We start from the raw sequence: 21,216 nt of genomic DNA on the forward strand, positions 1-21,216 counted from the left end.
GGAGAGCTGCTGGCAGGGCCACAGCTACCAGCACTTGCTTTCATTGTAAAGATCTCTGCCTCGGCACAGTGGTGCTGCTTTCGCTTTCTCTTTTGATGTTTTGGTCAGTGTGGCAGTTTCCTGAGTTTCCAAAAGATGCAAAAAATGACACACAAACAGTTGTTGTCATAAAATTAGATTATCCCACAAAAGATTCAGGAAGATTGAGCAATTCCAAATTGTCCCTTTTGAGTCAATTTATCAAACCAATGGATGTTTTAAAAACACCTTATGAATAGCCATGAGCAATTGCTTTTACCAAAGAAATTAATAAACAATAGAAATCCTCATCCTCTTCCCACCATCTGGGTAAATGATTATATAGATTATAAAATGGGAAAAGGAAAAATTTGGTACCCTCCTAGGGGACGTCCTAAATATGACTTAAGTTGGCAAACGTTATTTACAGGGGATTATGTTAATGGTAAGAGAATGGTTGAAATTAATTAAAAAAAAGATACTATAAAAAAAATTAAGTTTACGAGAAAAAATGCGTAGAAACCCTGTTACTCATTGGTGTCCTAAGTTAAATAAAAACATCTTAGTAAGATATCGGGACAAAAACATATGATGCACAACTTTCCAATGCACCTGGTTTTGTGAGGGATGGTGCTGTGCACTTTGACACTTTACATTGGGCCACACGTTCCCCCCTCCCCACGTTGTGTGACAAATAAAAATGCTGATTTCAGTCTGAGGGCCGCTTCAGCTGCTTTAGCTGCTCTGGCTGCAACAGCGCTGACAGCCCGCAGGCTGAGAACGTGCCTTTTCCAAATAAACAATAGGTTCACGCTTATAGAAATATGAGAATCATTAAATCAAAGTTAAAAATATATATAAGGTTTGTTTAACACTTTGAAACCGCAATCGCTGCCATCTCAATTTTGAGGCAGACATATAATTTATGCTTGCTGGTAGTAATAAGTTTAAGGTTAATACAAGAGCAAGAAAAAAAAGAAACACAATGGTGAAAAACATCAAGAACAGCGAGTCACGGACTAATCAACCACAACAGATATAATCATCAGAAAGAATTGGCTGACCACCGAGTTTTATTTAACTTTGTAGATTATTAATTTTATGAGAACTGACGTAATTTTAAGAAAAGTTTCCATTTAACTATTGGCTTAATAATTTTAAAGGTTTATGTAGTTAAAATGCCCACATTAACCGTTCCCCCCTCCCCACGTTGTGTGACAAATAAAAATGCTGATTTCAGTCTGAGGGCCGCTTCAGCTGCTTTAGCTGCTCTGGCTGCAACAGCGCTGACAGCCCGCAGGCTGAGAACGTGCTTCAGAGGAACTGAGGTCTCTGCCTGTGTTTTTTATTTTTGCCGCTTCCTCATCCCTCTTTCAAGGACCCCCCAACTCGACTGGAGCTGGTCTCCGGCACCCCATGCATTGCTTTGCATCCTGCTGGATCTGGTTTGGGGGGCACTTGGGGCTTGGGGGTGCTGGGGGCTGCCCAAAAGGGAGGAATTGATACAGAGTTCAGCTGAGGGATTTGAAGGCATCCTAAGCCCATGAGGACCCCTGCTCCCTCTCACCCCCAGTAGGTGGCTAGCCCCTTTCTGCTCCAGCAGGGAGCCCAGGTGAGGCTGTCCAGGTAGGTGTCTGGGGAACAGGCTTCAGAGGAGAGCCCGGCAGAGCACCCCTCTCCCCCCACCCCCGCTCTCCCCTGTAAAAGGAAGTGGGGAGAGGCTTCCACCTAGGTAGGGCCCAGCTCCAGTGTCCTGGGCAGTGGAGATCTGTGCAGGGACATCACCCCTAAGGCCCAGGCTGGCACCCCCTCCCCACATGGGCCAACCCTTGCCCTCCTGGGCTCATGATATCAGCAGTCAACCACACGCCTCAGGAGCTTTGAAGTGGAGGCTCTGTGTGGTCACTGCCCATCAGTTCACTGTGAGATGAAATCCATTTGACCTCTCTGAGAAGTCAGGCGGCCAACACAAGGGCCAGGGGAGGCCCAGAGAGGTTGAGACCATCCCAAGGCCAGCTGGCCTGGTGATGGCAGAGTGAGCCTAGAACCCTGGAGTCCCAGTTCAGGGCTCTCCCACTCACCACGTCTGCTGCCTGTGTTGTCCTGGAGGCCCCAAGACAGAGGGGAGGGGTGTGTAGTGGGTTGACAACTCCTCACCCCAAGTTCATGTCCCCTTGGAACCTCAGAATGCATCTGATTTGGAAATAGGGTCTTTGCAGATGCAATTAAGGTAAGGATCTAAATGAGACCATATTGCATTGGGGAGGGTTGGCCCTAAATCTAAGAAGTGTCCTTGTGTAGAGGGTTAGAAATCCTGATTCCTATTTGATTATTAGATAGGGTTTGTAGGTAATTCATGCATGGGACAAAAGTCCTTGGAAAGGAGGTAAGAGCCTACAGCAAGGGGGCAAGAGCCCACCGAATCAATTCTAATCACTGTTTAGGTGAGGGATTATATACACAGATTGTTAACATACTGGGTTCATTGGAAGATTTTGCGAAAAGGAAACTCACACAGGTTTAAAGCCTTTGATGTGAACAAGAGAACTGAAACAGAACGTGGATTTTTCTGAGGGCCATAACCTTTAATACAACAAAGCTTAAATGTTGGGAAAACATGTGAGTTAAGGTTTCCAAGGACGTTTTGCTCGATTAGTTAGTACATGGGGGGGAGGGGGTTCCCACATTTTGCTTTAAGCAGTTTCTGTGAGTTTCTTAAGAAGTCAGGGACTTTCATGATTGTCATATTGTTTCTTTTGCATGTCACCTAGCTTAGATTTATGACTTTTTTTTTTTTTTCCTTTTTTTGTCTTTTTTCGTGACGGGCAATGGATCGCAACCCTCAGTGTCGCGCCCATACCGGGCCGGGACTGGCAACGGGATCGCAACCCTTGGTGTTGCTCCCGCACCTCGCTCAGCCAGTGAGCGGCCGGTCTGTATGTGGGATCCGAACCCTCGGCGGGAGCGCTGCCGCGCTTCCCAAGCAGCGCACTGTAGCAGTGCGCCACCGGGCCGGCCCGATTTATGACTCTTTTGATGGTATATTGTTTAAACTATTTTGAACCATGCATGCTTGGATGGAGATTGTTATGTATCCAATTTCTGTATGTTCTTACTATGATTGATTAACCATCTGTTCTTTTCCTGTAATTTCCTTGTCTTTACAATAAAAACTGAAGCAAAACCTGACTCGGGGCTGTACCCAGTTTCTCCTTCTAACAGTGGAGTTGCTGAGGGGCAGTCCCTTTGGGCTTCTCATTGCATTCATGTTGCTTTGAGTCATCTTTTTTGCGACTCCTTTATACAGTGAGGTGTAACATCCTCATAAGAGACAGAAAAGGAAAGAGAAGGCCACGTGAAGACAGAGGCAGGGCAGGGAGGGGAGTGATGCAGCCGCCAGGAGCTGGACCAGGCAGGAAGGGTCCTCCCCCAGAGCCTTGGCAGGAGCGTGGCCCTGCGGCACCTTGATCTTGGATTTCTGGCCTCCAGAACTGTGGGAGTACAAAGTTCTGTTATTTTATGCACCCCATGGATTGCGGTCTTCTGTTCGGCAGCCCGAGGACACAAACACTGATAGGGGAAGGAGGTGTTTAAGCACCGTCTGCATACACGAAAGGCTTCCAGACCCAAATGTCTCCACCTCACTTCCTGAGCTCCCGTGCACAGAAAAGCATGCTTGGCCATGCCTCTGAAATTCTAGTCTATTTGGGGCCAAGTTCTTCCTTAAGGAGTTAAGTTGGAATGAAATAAAATATTGACTGGTGCACAGGGCTCATCCCATTAGATTAATTTTTTAAATTTTTTATTTTCTTATTTGTCTTTAAAAGATGACTGGTTAGGGGATCTTAACCCTTGACTTGGTGGTGTCAGCACCACACTCTCCCAAGTGAGCCAACCAGCCATCCCTATATAGGATCCGAACCCGTGGCCTTGGTGTTATCAGCACCGCACTCTCCGGGGTGAGCCACGGGCGGCCCCCATCCTAATAGATTTAAATTTCAAATAGAAAAACTTTTCAAGGATACACTAGGCAGAAGCAGCTTACAGTGCCTCCCTATAGATAGACACATTTCAGACACTTGTTTAATGAATAAATTCAGAAAGATCTGCCATCCAGTTTTCCGTCACCTCTGCAAACGAGTGCTTCTGAAGCCCCCAAACCTTCTTTCTCCCCCCAAGGAGATGAAACAATCCCCAACAATCGCTTAGAGGTCATCTCCACTCTCAGCGTGTCCTCTGTTTAGCAAATGCTCTGACATTATACATTCCCAGAGTTTTTGTGTCTGTTTTAACTCTTGGAGTTTGAGTCCAGGATCCAACCTGGCCTGACCTCTCCCTGCCTGAGCCTCTGGTCCACCTGCCACTGACCTCGGCCAGTCCTGAGGCCAAAAGGAGAACCACACTCCCAGGGGGCAGAAAGAGAAACCATTTCCACTCCAGAGTCTTCCAGGTTTGCATTTGAAACATTTATTTCAGGAAATACATTTTCAACACTTTGTTATTTATACAAAAAGAGACGAATTTCTCAGGAGGCACATAGCAGAAGGCCATCGTGGAACAGAGCTCAATGACACGGACAGGTTTTCAAAATCTGATTACAGAGAGGGAGAGCGAAGCCACCCCGAGGCTGGGGTGCAGCTGAACCCCCAAGTGACCCCGAGGCTGGGGAGGCCACGCCCACCACGGGCCCTGCCACTGGAGATGGACATGTCTTTCAAAATTGTGGTTTTGGCAAAAACATGGCAAGTCGGCAAGTCCACTGTCCCGCTGAAGGGCTTGGGGAGGGGCCCTTCCTCTCTCAGGTTGGGAGGGGGCAGGAGGCCAAGGCCATGGCTTCTGTGCACGCACACAGGCACACCCCTGTCTGTCTGCACCCCGGCCCTCCCACCACACCACTGCTGTCTGCAGACGGACAGAAGACCTGGGTCGAACCTCAGCAGACCTCTCCCACTCCCCAAACATGGGTCAGGAGCAGGAGGCAGGAAGGGAATGACTTTGGTCTTCTATGCCCAGCATGGATGGTCCCTGCTGGTACCCTGGTGGGGACTGGGTGTGAGGGACCCAGGCCATGCTGCTGTAAAACTTAGCTCTGCAGCTGTGTGCTCTGGACCCTCCCCACCACTGTCTCTCCCTCCTTGGGGGTCTTTACGAAGGACTCTGGGGTGCCCAGGCCCAGATACAAGAGGACACAAAGAAGCTCCTCTGGCCTCCCACCTCCCCAGGTGACAGAGTCAGCAAGGCCCAGGCCAGGGGGGTAAACATGGGGAGTGGCCCACCGCGCTTCCATGTAACCAGGGCATTTTGGGCCAAACCAAAGACTGGACAGGCAGACAGACACACACACACCCACTTCCCCAGTCGCATGGGCAGAGCAGGCACAGGGCAGTTCGGGCCACTCTGCGCTGCCCAAGCCACAGCCTCCACCCCCTGGCACCCCCCGTGTCTCCTCCCTAAGCTCCGCCACCAGACTCACTTGCTCGGACCTTCCCCAAATCGGGGGTGGGGTGCGTCTTTTTCTCCTTCCTTTTCCTCCTCAATCCGATCCCAGCAGCACCCATAGCCCGTGAGAGGTGGGGACGTGAGGGTGGGACGACAGGGATGGCTGAGGGAGTCCGCTGGCTGTGTGGACGGCTGAGATAAAGGCACTTTCTGCTCCAGGACTGTCTTACAGGCAGGTGGGCGGGCGGCAGCCAAGGGGCTTCGCTGTGTCTAAGCAATTGGCAACTTAGGTTCGTGGAATTCTCTAGTCTCCCCTTGGGAGCAGGGGAGGGAGGGGCACTCTCTGAGTTATACGGGGCAGGAGGGGCTCCATCCTCCCCTGGGCATAGCCCCTGACCCGCTTAGGGGCTGTGGCCACAGGGATGGGGATGGAGAGGGCTGTGGGCCCCAGGGGGCACCTCTGCACGCGGGGGTCTGGTCCTCACACCCAGGCTCCCAGCTGGGAACTCCACCTGCACGGAGGGTCCGCACACACAGAAGCTGCTCTCCTGGCCCCAGGGGAGCTGGGCCTGGGGACGGAGGGCGGGGGCCCATTCAGCGGGTCCTGGGCCACCCTCCGTCTGGCTGCAGTGCAGCCTCCCCCAGAAGTGGGGAAAGGCCGGGGGTCCCCACCCACCACCTCTGCAGTCAGCGGGCTGAGAACGCACACTCGGGAGGATGCACCTTCTCCTGTTACTTGGCAGCATGTGAAAGGGGCGGAGAACGACGACAAATGGAGAAAATTATATAAAATAAATCGGGGCAAGTGGGCGGGTCTGGGGAGGACGGAAGAGACTTGCGGGGCAGGATCCTGGGGACAGGGGCGGTGTCTACATGTCCTGGGCTTCCGGCTCCTTCTCCTCCACGCCATTGGACATGGCACTGTTGCCTTCATTGAGGCGTTTCACGCGGTAAGCTTCGAAGTGGATGCTGCTGGTGATGTCCTTGATGTTCTGCATGTGTGTCCTGGGAGGGGGACAGGAGGTCAGTGAGAGCGCCACCGGGTGGCACAGGAGGCGAGCAGTGACCCCGCTCAGCCTGGCCCAGGCCTCATGCCCACCCGCTCCTCCCCACCCTCCAATCTCGACTGCTTGGCTCCTGTGGGGCCACCCAACGGGGGCGCTCTAGGCCCACATGATGGACCAGGCCTGGGTGCAAGGTGCGGGGGGGGATGGTCACTCTCCCTGGTGACCCCGACTCTCCCAGGACATACATACTCTAATGCATGCATCTCCCTTTCTCTGTGTCCACCCTATGGCTAGTCTAGGGCCTGCCCAGGAATAGGGGGTTGGGTACTGGGTGCACAGGCTCAGAGGGGTAGAGCCAGAGGCCCCCAACAGAGGGCAAGGATGGAGTATCCGTGCTCCAGTCTAGAAGTGCCAGGCTGGTGGCCAGGGTGCTGGCAGGGAGGAGGCTGTGGGTGACCATGGGCCCCAGGCTGTGGCCTGCTTCAGGCGGATGGCCTGGAGTGGAGGGCTGGGTCGACCCTGCTTGCTTTCCTCTGCAGCTCAAGAGGAGAAGTTTGGAAAAGGAGGTTGGAAAGGCAGGACTCTCCAGAATGGTGGGGTTGCTCCTGGAAGCCACACCACCCCCACCACCTGGGGACCCCTCAAGATGGCCCTTCCCCTCCCGTCATTTGCAGCATCTGTCCACCTGCTGGCTGAGGAAGACGCTGGGAGCCCCTGGTGTCCCAGCAGCAGGACCCTGGCCTTCATCCACCTGCCTGGGCAGGGACTGCTGCTCCAGGGACCACCCACCCAGCCCCCTCTCTAACGGGTCTTCGCCTGCCAGAGGATGGGCTGCCCCTTGCCTGGGCTCAAGGAAACCAAGGAGAAGCCTCAGCCAGGTCAAAGGTATAGGGGTCAGAGGCCAGTGGGATCAGAGCTGGGGCCTGTACTCCTGGGGCCCTCAGCCGCCACAGTGGGTCAGCACTCACGCCTGCCAGAGGATGGGCTGCCCCTTGCCTGGGCTCAAGGAAACCAAGGAGAAGCCTCAGCCAGGTCAAAGGTATAGGGGTCAGAGGCCACTGGGATCAGAGCTGGGGCCTGTACTCCTGGGGCCCTCAGCCGCCACAGTGGGTCAGCACTCAGCCCTTCCCACCCGGGTGACCTCCTGTGATTTGAGAAGGGCTTCCGAGGTCTCCCCAAGGGCAGGATGTGCCAGCCACTGCCCAGGCCTCTGCCCGCTCACCACTGCCCACACCCCTGGCTTAGATCCCTTCCAGGGACTGTCAGGAAGTAAAGGCACAGCCGGTCTCTCACCTGATGAGGAGGTCCCGCAGGTAGGCAAACTCACAGTGTGTGGTGTTTTCAACTGAGGACAGGAGACAGAGGGGCTTTAATGTCATAGCGGGGAAGCCCCTCCCGACCCCACCTCTCCTTTTCCATCCAGGAATGCTGGTCCCAAGAGCAGCTTCTGAGGACAGCCCCATGAGCAGGTGGGCCCAGGAGACACAGGGAATCACTGGCTCTACAGGTGAGCACTGGGCACCTGGAAGGCACCCGACGCTGCTCTCGGTTCTGGGGTACTGGGGTGACAGGGCAGACTCGGCTCCTGCTCTCTGGGAAGTTCTGGTCTAGCACGGAGATGACACAGTAGCCAGGCCAAGACAGCAGTTGGGGACCCTGCTCCACCTGGGTGACCAGGGAGGTCTCTGGGAAGAGCAGGATGTCCCAGCGGAGACCTGAAGACAGGTGGGGGCGGGGCCTGGAATGCTGGGAGTGGGATGAGTCAGGGATCGGAGCCGGGGATTTTAAGAAAAACTGTGTACACACACCAAGACCACGTACCGGGGGTCACCATTTACATCAAGTTCAAGAAGCAAACTAAACACTTCATTGCTTGGGGACATGCATATTACACAGCAACACACAAGAAGCCCAGGGGTGTGATGAGCACAAGCTCAGGGCAGTGACTGTGTACACACACCAAGACCACGTACCGGGGGTCACCATTTACATCAAGTTCAAGAAGCAAACTAAACACTTCATTGCTTGGGGACACGCATATTACACAGCAACACACAAGAAGCCCAGGGGTGTGATGAGCACAAGCTCAGGGCAGTGGTCCCTCCTGGGGGATGAGGGAAGATGGGGCAGGGGCATTCACAGCACCCTGGAGCCCGCTGGTGAGGCTGGGGCTTAAGCTGGTGGCACTGTCGGAGCGCTCATTTCACTGGTACACTCCATAACTTACACGTGGACACACGCGGCCTAGGGGTACAGCTATCGTGTTAACAGAAGGCCTTGGGGGGGGCTGTGAGTGGCACCACTGGAGGGAGGGAGCCGCGCACAGAAGGCGAATGACAGGGAATCTGGGGCCACAACACACAAGGTGCTGTCCCGCGTGATCAGCTCAATCTTCACACACCCAGCAAGGGCCCAGGCACTGATTCCTCTTTCATGGTCTTACAAAAACGGGGCTTAGGGAACGCGGTTCCACAGCTCGTAAGGCCAGTGCAGGATCTGGACCCGTCCGCCAGCTCCAGGCTGCCCGTCACAGCCTGACGTGGCTTTTCCCCAAGTTAAAGGTCCCCTTTGGCTTGAGAAGCCCCCGCGCCTCTGCCCGGCCCGCCCTGCGTGCTCTCGGTTCGGTCTCAATCACTCTGGCCCGGGCTCTGCCTTCCACGCCCTGCCTGCCCCACGTCCCCCACCCCGAGCAGCCGTGTCCACAGCAGGACCTTCTGCCGACGGACTCTCACGCAGCACTTCTGTGTCGCTTTGAGAGGCACTGAGAGCCGGCAGAAAGGACAGCGCGCTCTCGCTGGGGCTTGGGTGTGTGACCCCTGCCTGCTGGCGTGGGCAGGTTATTCTGCTCTCTCTGACTCTCAGTCTCCTGATCCATAAAATGATGCCACCCACCTCCCAGGGACATGAGAGGATGAGAGGGGCTCACGGTGTGGTTTCTTACACCCCATCTTCCTCGGTTTCCACGGATGGGGAAGACAGGTCGAGAGGGCGCACGGCAGGTGGAAGGAACAGAGGAGGTGGGCACTTCCTAACCCTGCCCGCCAGGGTGGGCACAGAGTGGCTGGTTCTCAGCACAAGTCCCTGATGTAAAAACCTACCTGTATTCCGGAGAAGGCTCCAGGGTCCTCATAAAAGGCCACTGGGATGTGGGAACTGCCACCAACCTTATGGGTTCCGGGGCTGTTTCTCTAAGGACCCTCGACGCGAGCCCGTGGGGCTGCAGCAACGCACAGGTCCACGGGCCGCCTGCGGTGCCCGAAGTCGGCCGCCAGGGGGCAGCAGAGGCGTGCTGGTCGTAAGGCTGCCCCCGCCTGTCTGGTCCTGTCCTATCCCCAACATCCCAGCTTTTCAAAACCGGCCTTTCATAAAGAGGTTCCCCAACAGCAAGACAAGGAAAGAGGAAAGGGAAGAGGAGGGGCCAAGGGGAAAGGAGCCCAGGGAAAAGCCTGATTGACACCGCCTAGGTCAGACATCTGTGAGCAGCCCACAAGCAGACACCCCTGGGATTGACCCCTGGCCAAGGGGGTGAGCTGCAAAAAGGTGGACACTGGAAAACCCCCAGACAGAGGCTGGTTTAGAGAAACACCCACCCTGCACCCAACCTGCTGGCATCCACACGGTGGGCACGGCAGGGGCGGGGGCAGGAGAAGGCAGGCGGAGCATCAGGGCAGACTCCAAGGCTCCGTGTGCCCCCCACGCCCTCCTATGGGCGTGAACTCCCAGCTCAAGGGAGTCCAGTGTGAGGGCGGACCTGCGGACTCTAGAGCCATCTCCCGTTCCGGTGCTGCACCCCCCCATCCCCCGCTTCTGCAGGGAGGGTGGGTATGGGACCTCTGCTATAGAGAACTCAGAATTAACGAGGTGATCCCCGCAAAGGCAGTGGCCTGGAATGCTCAGTACCTGCCGGCCGTCACTAGGGCCAGTTTCTCAGAGCAACTGCTCCTATAAAGCTCCAGTGTCTTTGGGACATTCCATTCACTAAAACCATGGCACACGGTACCCACTTTATAGAAGGTGCAAACTGAGGCCCAGGAGGATTAAGGGACTTGCCCAAACACACAGAGACGTGACTTTCCACCTCCTCTCTGCTGAGCCTTTTCAACCAAGTTGCTCTCAAGGAACAAAGTGGCTTTTCCTCCTCCATTTCACTCCGTCTCTTTACCCTCCTCCATTCTAGCGGGGACAGATGGTGCAGGAAGAGGAAGACTGAAGAAATGGCCAGGCCCAGCCCACGCAGGGCGTTTCCACCTGCAATGGGTTGAACTGTGCCCCCAGAAAAGATGTGTCCAAGATCCAACCCTCGGTACCTGCAACTGTGACCTTATTTGTCTTTTTTTTTTTTTTTTTTTATAAAGATGACCGGTAAGGGGATCTCAACCCTTGGCTTGGTGTTGTCAGCACCACGCTCAGCCAGTGAGCAAACCGGCCATCCCTATATAGGATCCGAACCCGTGGCCTTGGTGTTATCAGCACCGCACTCTACCGAGTGAGCCACGGGCCGGCCCCAACTGTGACCTTATTTGGAAAAAGTCTTTGAAGATGTAATTAAGTTACAGATTTCAAGATGAGATCATCCAGCACTTAAATCCAATGACGGGGCCCTAAATCCAGTGACAGGTGTCATTATAAAAAGAGGGGAAAGGGCCGTCCCGTGGCTTACTTGAGAGAGCGTGGTGCTGACAACACCAAGTCAAAGGTTAAAATCCCCTTACCGGTCATCTTTTAAAAAAAAAGGGGGGGGTAGACACAGGGACACGCAGGGACAAAGGCTGTGTGACAACAGGGCAGAGATTAAGCACCAAGGGATGCTAAGGACTGCGGGGAGCTGCTGGGAGGAGAGAGGCCTGGAACAGACTCTCCCCCACAGGCTCCAGAAGGAAACCACCCTGCTGACAGTTTGATTTTGGACTTTTGGCCTCCAGAACGGTGAGAATAAATGTGTTGTTGGAAGCCCCGGGTTTGTGCTGTTTTGTTATGGCAGCCACAGGACACTAAGGTGTGGGGGCCCTGAGAACTTCTGCAGGGGGAGGTCTGCAGGCCTGCGTGGTTTTCAGAGCCAGACAGAACTAGAGCCCAGCCCTTTTCTAGGCCCAGAGAGGTTGGGCAGTTTGTCCAGAGTCACACAGGTGCCCGTGAAATGGCACCAGAACCCAGAACTCAGTGGCTCCATCCTGGCTCCTGCCTCCTGGACAGTCCCTGCCACCCCCATGGGAGATCAGGGCAGAGACACAGCTCCATCAGTTAATAGCGTGGGCCTGGGACCAACCAACCACCCCTCTCCTGTTCCCGTTAGTCGAGTGGGAACAGGGAGACCCCTCCTGGTGGGTGCGGACCTGCAGCAGCTGAGGTGCCAAGAGCTGGCTGGGCCACAGCCGCAAGCTCTGGGGCATGGGAGCGACTTTGTTTCCCTGCTCTATCTGCAGCCCCAGGCGCAGGGTGGGCGAGTACCTTCGATGGTGCCCCATTTGGTCTTCCTCCCGAGGATTCTCTTGCCATTGACTTGGTACTCGTGGTCACTGCCCACCACAGCAAACGGGATCATCTCCTGGGGAAGGGGCAGATGGCGCTGGTCACACGTGTGGGGAAAGGTCAGGCCCTCCCCTGGGAGCCTGGGGCCCCCCAGAACTGAGAGTCTAGAGAGGGCCTGGTGTGGACACCTGGGCCCCGTCCCCTCCCAGCCCAAAGGATACATTCTCATGGCTCAAGACCTTCCCCCGTTTCCCTAGACCCCCTGAAAGGGGTAGGATCTGCCCCCCATGCCCTCCAGCAGGAATCGAGGGTCCCCTGGGAGCAGTTCCTGGCTGGTCCGCTCACCCGGAACTTTTCGTTCACCAGCCGGTCCTCCGAGTCCTCGTCAAACTCCTTCTGGGGGTACACGTCGATGCCATTGGACAGCAGGTCTGCGGTGATCTGGGCATGGGGGGAGAGAGATGTGGGCACCATCCCTGTGGCAAGCTCTGCCCACCACCATGGCCTGCACGCCATGAGCTGCCCCAGGTGGGAGGTCGAGGGTGGGCCCTGGGGGCTGTGACCCTCTAAGTTGGAGGGGACAGCTGCAGACCTGCCAGCCCTGAGATGCTGCAGCTCCCCGTGGGGCAGGGGGCATGTGAGGCCGAGAGACCTACCCGCTGTTTGAAGTAGACCCTTTCCTCTAGGGTCAGCGTGTCGGCCTTGGCGATGACCGGGACAATGTTGACCACTTTGCTCAGCCGCTTCATGAACTCGATGTCCAGGGGCCTGAGCCTGAAACAGGGCAGTGCAAATGAGACTCGGCTCTTGGGTGCCGGCTACGGGCTCACAGGAGGGTCTGGCAGCCCCGGCCACAAGCAGCGCTGCTGAGCTGAGACAGGAGGGGCTGGGGGCGAGGCCAGCTCCCTTGTCCATGAGGCTCCCAACTGTCCCCAACATGTGTCCACATAGAGGGGCTGCCACCAGCTCAGATGGCCGTCTTGCAGTGGGGCTTTGATCGGGAGGAGCGATGAAGGAGAAACGGGACCCGGCGCTCAGCCACGCTGCACACCAGGCTGGCAGCTCTCCCGCCTCCCCCTGCCGCTTGGCTCCAGCGAGCATGGGGTCTGACTCAGGGAAAGGTGTGCAGGGCAGGGGCTGGCAGGACCCCTGAAAGTGCGCACCACCTTCCCACTGGAACAGAGCCCCCCACAGCGAGAACACGTCAGTCACAGACACATCTGGGGAAAGTCGGACTGCGTCAGAAGTTCAAGAGAAGTCAGGGAAGAGCCACCCCTCCCGCAGGACTGGGCACAGAGGGCAGGGGCCAGGCACCACGCCCAGCTGGGGTCCCAACCCAGAGGGTCATCACTGGCGGAGCAGCAGACGTGCCCTGCCGGAGCCACATCAGGGCCCTTGACTCTTGCCATTGGCTTCGGCCAAGGTGAAGCTTGGAGCAGCCGGACCAGCTGCCACAGGACCTGCAGATGGGCTGCTGAGCCTCAGGCAGAGCAGACATCGGGTCACAGTGCTGGTCCCCTGTGGGCGGATCATCCTGCCCCTGCATGGACTCTTGCCGGCTCCCAGGGATGACACCAGAGGGTGGGTTCGGGTTTTCCCACAAAGACCCCATGGTGAGGCTTGCTCCCTCCAGCTAGGCTCCTTCATACAGCTGCTGCCTGCAGAGTGTGGGTTTCCCCCAGATCCCTGGGCTCCCTACACCCAAGGAGGTGGTTCTGGAACAGCCTGGGAGAGCCAGAGACCCAGGCTGCAGGGGCCAGGACCCCAAACCCCTCCCCCATCCGGGGTTCTGAGCCCCAACTCTCCCTCTCTGTCCACCCCCAGCTGAAGCCACCAAAGGCTGCCTCCACCCACTGCCCTGCTGTCCCTAGGTCCTGGTCTGGCCTCCCCGCCATGCCCTGACTCAGCACAAGCCACAAGGGTGTCCAGCAGGGGGACAGACAGGCACCTAGGTATTAGGAAGATGGGGTCCAGGGGAACCGGGACACCTCTGTCTGTGAGGCCATCGAGAGTCCGTCTGCCCTCGTGCAGGGAATCCCTCCCCAACACCGGGTGCCCTGGCTTCCAGCCTTGCTGTCCTCTGGGTGCAACTGACAGTGTGAACTGGGCAGCCTCCACCAGCAGCAGCCCAGTCTAGCCCTGCCGGGACCGCGCTGTTCTCTGAGAACATACCAAACCCCCCCACGGGTACCACGAGGCAGGGGCCCAGCATGGAGAGTTCAGGTAACCACTAAGGATGCACAGTGGAGAGTCTCAATCCGCCCGCCAGAGCCCGGCCGAATGCCTCGCCAGGACGCAGGCCACCACCGGGTTCTGGAACAGCCCAGGGCCCGCCTGGGCCTCGGCTCCCCAGACACGAGCTGGAAGGGCAGCAGGCACGTGGCACAGAGGTCACAGCCAGCTCTGACCCCGGCCCCCAGCTGGCCCCTCTGTGGCCAGCGGCAGGGTGGATGACACCGTGGAGGTCATGCAGCAGTCCCGGGGGGACAGGGCATGCTGGGACGTACGAGTGGCCGGTGGCAGGGATGAAATAGAGGCAGCAGTGGACGCGGGTGTCTGGGATGCGCTTCTTCCGGTTGATGTTGACCTCCTCCTGCAGGTACTTCTCGTACTGGTCGTTGATGAACTTCATGATGGGCTGCCAGCTGTGTGCAGAGGCCCAGGTCAGTGGCACATGGACCCCTCCTGCCCAGGCCCGGCAGGTGGTCAAGGACAGCTGTCCCAGCCCTCGCGGGAAGGTCGCTCACTCCCAGACTCCCACCTGACACCCGACCACCGCTGCACGCCGTGGGCAGGGCTGGCCTCCTGAGCAGACACCACAGCCTCGTCCCAGAGCTCGCAGCCTCCCATGCGACCTATGACCCCAGGGGTGGGTGGGGCAAGAGCAAGGTTCGCAGGGAACCGCTGCATTGGTCCAGAATTTCAGACCCCTATGACGTGTGGCTTTGGCCACGTGAGACCTCAGGAGACGTGCCCTGCACCCCAGGGCTCTGCCTCCAGGAGGGTCCCCAGTGCCCCAAAGCCCCCAGTCAGCGCTCTTCCACCTGGAGGAGTGGCCCCCACTGCCTGGGTCCCCAGAGCACCTCACCAGTTCTCATTGTTGATGTGGTCCCCGAATCCTGGCGTGTCGATCACCGTCAGCTTCATCCGGACGCCTTTCTCCTCAATGTCTGCATGGAACCAAGCATCCACGCTCAGGGGGGAGACCCAGGACACCCGCGACTCCCCACGGTCCCACCCAGTGGGACAAGGCCCTCGGGCTGCCTGACTAACCCTGGGGCGCCTCGGGGTGGGCCACAATGACAGCCCAGGCGACACTGGGGAGAAGATGGCCTCCTGCACAAACTCCAGCAGAGGCTGGTGACTGTCATCCTCGTGTCCTTCACCCACAGTTTTTGGTGGAAAACTGAGGTGTCTGCGGGAAGCTCAGTCTGACAGGGCCCATGGGGATCCAGACCACCCCAAGTCCTCACAGCCAGGCTACCCAGAGTCTCAAGCTCAGGGCTGTCGCAGTGAGTCCCCGGCCCCAGCCCAAGCGCTCACCATGTGTGATGGACTTGATCTCGATGGTCTTGGGGATGCGCTCCTCTGAGGTGGGCTGTACTGACTTCCGGCTGATTTTGGATTTGAAGAGGGTGTTGATTAAGGTGGATTTCCCCAAGCCGCTCTGCCCTGGGGAGAGAACAGGAGAATGGTCGGCAGGCTCTGCAGAGGCTGGTCCACGGGCCACGTGATTCAGCACTGCCTGGGTTAGCGGCACACCCGCCAGGTGGGCCATGCCGAGGCTTCACCCTCCAGGTGGGTGTCCAGTGACGAGGGAGACCCGCACAGCCAGGCTCCGCTGCTGATCCAAACACAGAGACCTTTCCTGAGCAGTGACCATCCAGGCACCCACGGGCCTGGGAGGAGTCACAAGACCTAGTGCCCCTCTGTGATTCCCAGGAAGGCGGTCTCCCGGTGGATGGGATTTAGGACAGGGCAGGTGGAGGGCTCTGAGTGGAGCCCCAGGCTGTTGGGACACACCTTTGGCCAGGCCAGGTGGCGGTGTTGCAGCAGCCACCGGGATGCTTAGGATGAGCCTCGGGTGTCTCTGACCAGTGTGGCCTGGGCAAGTCATTTAACCTCATTGTGCCTCAGTTTCCTCATCTGCAAAATGGAATAAACAACCGTCTCCCCTGTGGAGCTGGTGTGAGCTTCAGGCAGGCTCATACCTGTCTCAAGGAGTCTGCCGTTGTCATGTAGTGCCGGCCTGCAGAGCGGCATCCACCCTGAGGGACGGTGGCCACAGAGCCATGTATGGGGGCAGCAAGTCAACGTCACTGAGAGAACAAGGACACGTGGACACACACAACTCACACAACATAGACACACAACTCACACACAGACCTCACACGCGACTCATACACAACTCACATATAACACACACAACACACTCACAACCACACAGTACAACTCACACACGACATAACACACACATACTCATGACTCCAGACTCCAAGCCCCACTGCTTTCCCCCCGCACGGAGCTGCCAAACACCTAAATTACACTGATGCCCCGACTTTGATAATATCCTTCAAGGACAAGTGTGGGCCCCCTGGGGGACAGAGGCTGGTGCTGGAATCCTGGGCCTGAGGACAGGCCGCCTCGTCCATCTGCCCACCTGGTTTGCATCCCGGCCAAGCTCAGGCCAGGAGTAATGACACATGTTCCAGCCAGGGCGCCTTAGATCTGAGGGATGCCGACGGGGACATTTTGAAGTTTATCTCTTTATTATTATTATTATTATTATTATTATTATTGTTGTTGTTAACTGTTATCATCATCATCACCATCACCATGACGACGGGAGCTGCACCAGCTTCTCCAGCACCTGCTATGTGTGAGGGGCCACTATCTCACTCACCATCCCCGGCCCCCTGGAGTCAGGACTATCCCATTTTATGGATGAGGAAACTGAGGCTCACAGAAGAGAAGCCCGGGGCAAGAGAGACAACTAGCGCCAGGCTGAGTCAGGACAAAGCTGGGATCCCACCCTGGTCTGTGGATCCCCAGACAGGTGCCCTCCCACCCCCGCTGCATCTCGCAGGTGGCCCTGCTGCGGTCAGGAGGGAGGGGCGCAGACACCGACGCCCCATGCGGCCACACCCCTGGCTTGTGGCTCTCCCGGCACCTTCCAAGAGCCTCCCGGTGTTACTGTAGCTCACTCCGCACCCTAGAGGCAAAGACCTCGAAGGAGAATGGAGGAGTCACTGCTCTCAGGTGTGGAAGGGAAAAGAGGCCAGGACAGGTGAAGCGGCCTCCCAGGCACCCTTCCCAGAGGCCAAGGCTGAGTCAGGGCAGGTGATCGCGGGAGGCACGGAGAGCTACCGGGCCGCCTCTCCCTCTCCTCGTGGCCAAAGCTCCAGAAGGAGGCCTGTGCCATGGCTGAGACGCAGAGGTTCCCAGGTCCTTCCCAGCCCATCCCACTGGGCAGGAGGCAGGATGGTTCTTCCCCCAGCCCAGAAAGGGGAGCCAAGTCCTGGCCACTGCCTCTGGGCCTCTCCCATCTCTCCCTCCAGCCACTTGCCCAGGTGGCAACCCTGAATCCTCAGGCTACCTGCAGGCCCCTGCCCAATAGGCAGAAAAGGGTGGGAGCCCCAAGAGAAGACCCCACACTTCCACCCTCCCTCAAAACAGGCCACCAGCTCTTGGGGGACCTGGAGCACACTGGAGCTGTGAGCAGCAGCCAGGCCAGGTCACCGGCCCACAGTCTGCTTCATGGCGGTCCCTCCAGTGAGGCCACGGAAGCAGGGAGGGAATGCTGAGACCCCAGAGGGGCCAGACCCGGGGGGAGCACAGGAGGAAAGGAAGTCTCCAGGCAGGTGGAGCGGGTTTGTGGCCGCAGAGCTGGGCATGAAGCCAGAGCATGGCCGGCAGCAGGTCAGAGAAAACAGGCCTCGCACACAAGTTCCCCAGACACCCTGCAGAGGGGACACCCACCCGGCATGCCTTTGTTCAGGGTTTGAGCCCATGTGGGGCATTTCCTCACACCCCTCCGGCCACCCCATGGGGCAGGCAGAGCACGGATCTGGGAGTCTGGAAACGGTGGCTCCAGTTCTCTCTGCCCTTGTGAGCAGAGGGACCTTGTGAGTCTTCCCGAGGCCTCGTTTCCGCCTGAAACATGGGGCGTCCCCTTCACAAGGTTACTGTGAAGACTGAACCGGACCCAAAGGCGGCCACTGCAAACCTCAGCTGGCCCCAGCGCCCTGCCTGGGTGGATCAACGACCTGCCGCTGGGGACATCCAGCTCTAGAGTGCCACCAGGAGGCCACACTCCCGGGGCAGGCAGTGGCATTCAGCTGCTGGGTGAGGGGTAGGCCGAGAAGGCCCGGCTGGAGAGCAAGGGGAAGCTTCAGCAGAAAGCCAAAGCACGAGACAGGTGTCAGGAGAGCTACAGCGGTGGAGCACCTACCCCGGGCTGGCGTGTGGCCTGCCCAAGTTACTGCAGGGTCTCTCCATGTGACAGGGCAGAGGCAGAGGCCCCTCCTCCCAGGCACACAAAAGCACACACGATGTCCCTTTCACAATTAGTTCTCCAGGTCGGGGGCTTTGCCCCATTTTACAGAAGGGAACACTGAGCCCGAGAGCTGTGCAACGCACCATGTGCCGAGGCTGAGGCTGTTTCTGGAGTGGGTGGCAAGTGGCGGACGGGGGCGTGGGACACTGGGGACTCACCGACCACCATGATGTTGAACTCGAAGCCCTGCTTCATGGCCTTCCTGCGCATCTGCTCCAGGATGGAGTCGATCCCCACATAGCCGAAGTCCACGGGGGCCCTCTCATTTCGCGGCGCGGGCGCCTGCTTGAGCCCAGCGTCTCTGGGGGTGTCGGCCATGTCTCCAGTGCAGCTAGGAGCTGCCTCCGTGGCTGTGAAGGAAGAGCAGAGTTAGGAGTGACCGGGGTTCACACACCAGCAGGCGTCCCCAAGCACATGCATATCAGGTGGCTCCGACCATGACGCCCCTGCTTGCATGGGGAAACTGAGACAGAGAAGTGAATGAACCTGCCCAAGAGACCCCAGCAGAAAGCCCCGAGGTGAAGCCCCTCACCACAGTGAGGCCATCTACAAGGCCACTGTCCTGTAGCCCCTCTGCTTTACCCACAAATCCCCACCCCCTCTCTACATTAGGCGTGCCTTTTAAATCTCCTTCTCTACCAGCTGTGCCAACCTGGTGCCCCTCCCTTGGCTCCAGGGCAGGGCTGACCCCTGAACCCTCCTCCTCCTTCATCACCGAGCTGCCACCTGGAAAGCTGCCAGTCGAGGGCAGTGAGCACTTTTAGCCCCGGCCTCCACTCAGCCTGCAGCACCTGCTGCAGCTCAAGGCCTTGGCGCCCCTTGCGGTCCAATGGCCGAACAGTGAGCAGGGACATCAGGGACAGTCTCATACCTGCCTTCTGAAGAAAAGAGGATTAGAACCAGCAGAGTTCTGCCTGCCACGCCCTAATCAAGCTGCGTGGTCAATTCCACGCAACCCACCAACAGTCCCGGGGGCAGGCAGGAGTGCTTGGGTGGGCAGTGGGGTGCCTGGGTGCAGAGCTGTCCCCAGGGGCGTGGCAGGCGGGGGAGTGCCCAGCGCTGCCGCCGCCCTCCCCTCCAGACCAAGCCAGGTGACGGTCTTTTGGCTGACTGTCCAACACCCGTGCACCCCACGCTCACAGGCAAGGACCAGGTTTCGCTTTCAGGTCTGCGGACAGGCTGAACTTCCTAAAATAACTCAAGCTTTTGGGTCTGTAGTCAGAGCAAGAGCCTTCCTGCTTTCTACGGCCCCTCCCTCGCTGCCCTTACGAGCCCACACACCCCGGTCAGAGGCCTAGGGTGGGAAGAGGACACCCAGAAAGCACCCACCAGACACACAGAGGTGCTCCCACCCGGCGGGGGTGCTCGGGGCACCCAGGAGGGTGTGGGTTCCCACCAGGGTCTGGATGGAACACACACAACCCCGTGTCTCAGTGTTCCCCAGACACACCACATTCACAGGTGAAGGCACCAGACACATGCCCTGACCACAGAGGTGGCCCCTCGGCTCCCCACAGCAGGCCCCGGCTCTTCTAGCCCCGCCGGGGAGGACTTTCTGCTCTACCCGACCTCCCGGGGAGGATCCAGCCCCCTGAGTCTCTCTGCCTGGTGCACTCTGAGCTCACAGGAGCAGACCACACAGCGTGTTCTGATGGCTGCTCCTGGCCCCGCAGGCCCCCTCCTGCCAACCCTTGGTGGCTGGTTCCTCGGGTTGGGCTGGAGGAGGCGTCTTCCTGCCACAGGGCACACAACAGGGGCACCTATGGGAACAGAGTCAGCTCTATCAGTCAGGGATGTGGTACAGAAGGTGGGGTGGGGGGAAGGCTCCTCAAACCTGCCCAGCCCGGGGCCTCCTACCCTAACTCTGTCCTGGGCCAGAAGGGTCCTGCTCCTCCACTGCCTGGGGAAAGACCAAGCTCGGGAAGCGCAGGGCGGCTTGGCTCACCTGGCTAAGCCCCCAGGTCGGGTCCCCCACGGGCTCCAGCCTCTGCAGCCCTGCAGCCCGGCTCCTGTCACCCTTGATGCTATTTTGCTGGCCGGAGAGAGACCCACGGACAGCACCGTCTCCTCCCCTCACCTCCCAGGTCAGTTGCAGAAAGTGGGGTGTGGGGGGTTCATCCCCAAGAGCAGCGTGATTCCTGGATCAGTGACTTCCCTGTTTTCTCAGCCTCTTCGGGGCACCATAATTCCTCCTTCACGGAATTGGAGGAAGAACAAACAATACAATGTGTATAAAAATGGCAGGAACGGCCAGGAGGGCCCACGCATCACTCATCACAGTAACAGAAGGCAGAGCCACTCGAGGCCACCCCGGCGCCCGCTGTCCGCCCCCAGCGCAGCCGGGAAACGCAGCCCTGCGTGGCTTCGAGGCATTCGCTCCGCTCCCTCTTCAGAAATACTCTCCCCGGGGTTTCCAGCATCTTTAAATAAACAAAGACACAGCGCTGCATCTGGCCCTGGAACACGTGGCTTTGGGCCGCTTCCTGGAGACAGGCGTGGGGCCCTGCCTTGCGGGGCACAGCAGTTCAGCCCAGACCACGTGACCGAAAATTGCTTCCATCTGTCTGTGGGCCTAGGAGCCATTTTACCCAGCCCTGGGGCGGGCGCCACCCCCACCCTCCTCCAGGATCCCTCACCCCTTCCCGAGCAGGACCCGGGGGAGGTGCTGCACCCTGGACTCTCCCTCACCACCCCCGATGGGCCCTGGGATCCCAGAGCGAGGGAGGG

The 21,216-nt window shown here is 57.9% G+C and overlaps 1 protein-coding gene across 5 annotated transcripts in view; it reads right to left on the reverse strand.

The window, feature by feature from the left end:
- Nucleotides 1-4,462: 4,462 nt before the first annotated feature.
- The window catches only part of SEPT9 (septin 9), a 169,641-nt gene continuing 152,887 nt past the window's right edge, over nucleotides 4,463-21,216 (reverse strand). For all 5 annotated transcript variants that reach the window (XM_008577239.1, XM_008577238.1, XM_008577241.1 and 2 more), the window contains 9 exons: nucleotides 18,648-18,839; nucleotides 15,477-15,605; nucleotides 15,022-15,103; nucleotides 14,441-14,578; nucleotides 12,590-12,707; nucleotides 12,279-12,374; nucleotides 11,913-12,009; nucleotides 7,758-7,809; nucleotides 4,463-6,462 (listed from right to left, as the gene is read on the reverse strand). In XM_008577239.1, coding sequence (XP_008575461.1) covers nucleotides 6,327-6,462; nucleotides 7,758-7,809; nucleotides 11,913-12,009; nucleotides 12,279-12,374; nucleotides 12,590-12,707; nucleotides 14,441-14,578; nucleotides 15,022-15,103; nucleotides 15,477-15,605; nucleotides 18,648-18,839 — 1,040 coding nt within the window. In that variant the 3' untranslated portion in view covers nucleotides 4,463-6,326. The remainder of the gene's footprint in view (nucleotides 6,463-7,757; nucleotides 7,810-11,912; nucleotides 12,010-12,278; nucleotides 12,375-12,589; nucleotides 12,708-14,440; nucleotides 14,579-15,021; nucleotides 15,104-15,476; nucleotides 15,606-18,647; nucleotides 18,840-21,216) is intronic.

Source organism: Galeopterus variegatus, unplaced genomic scaffold, assembly GCF_000696425.1.
Source record: "Galeopterus variegatus unplaced genomic scaffold, G_variegatus-3.0.2 Scaffold1466, whole genome shotgun sequence".
Classification (NCBI taxonomy): domain Eukaryota; kingdom Metazoa; phylum Chordata; class Mammalia; order Dermoptera; family Cynocephalidae; genus Galeopterus; species Galeopterus variegatus.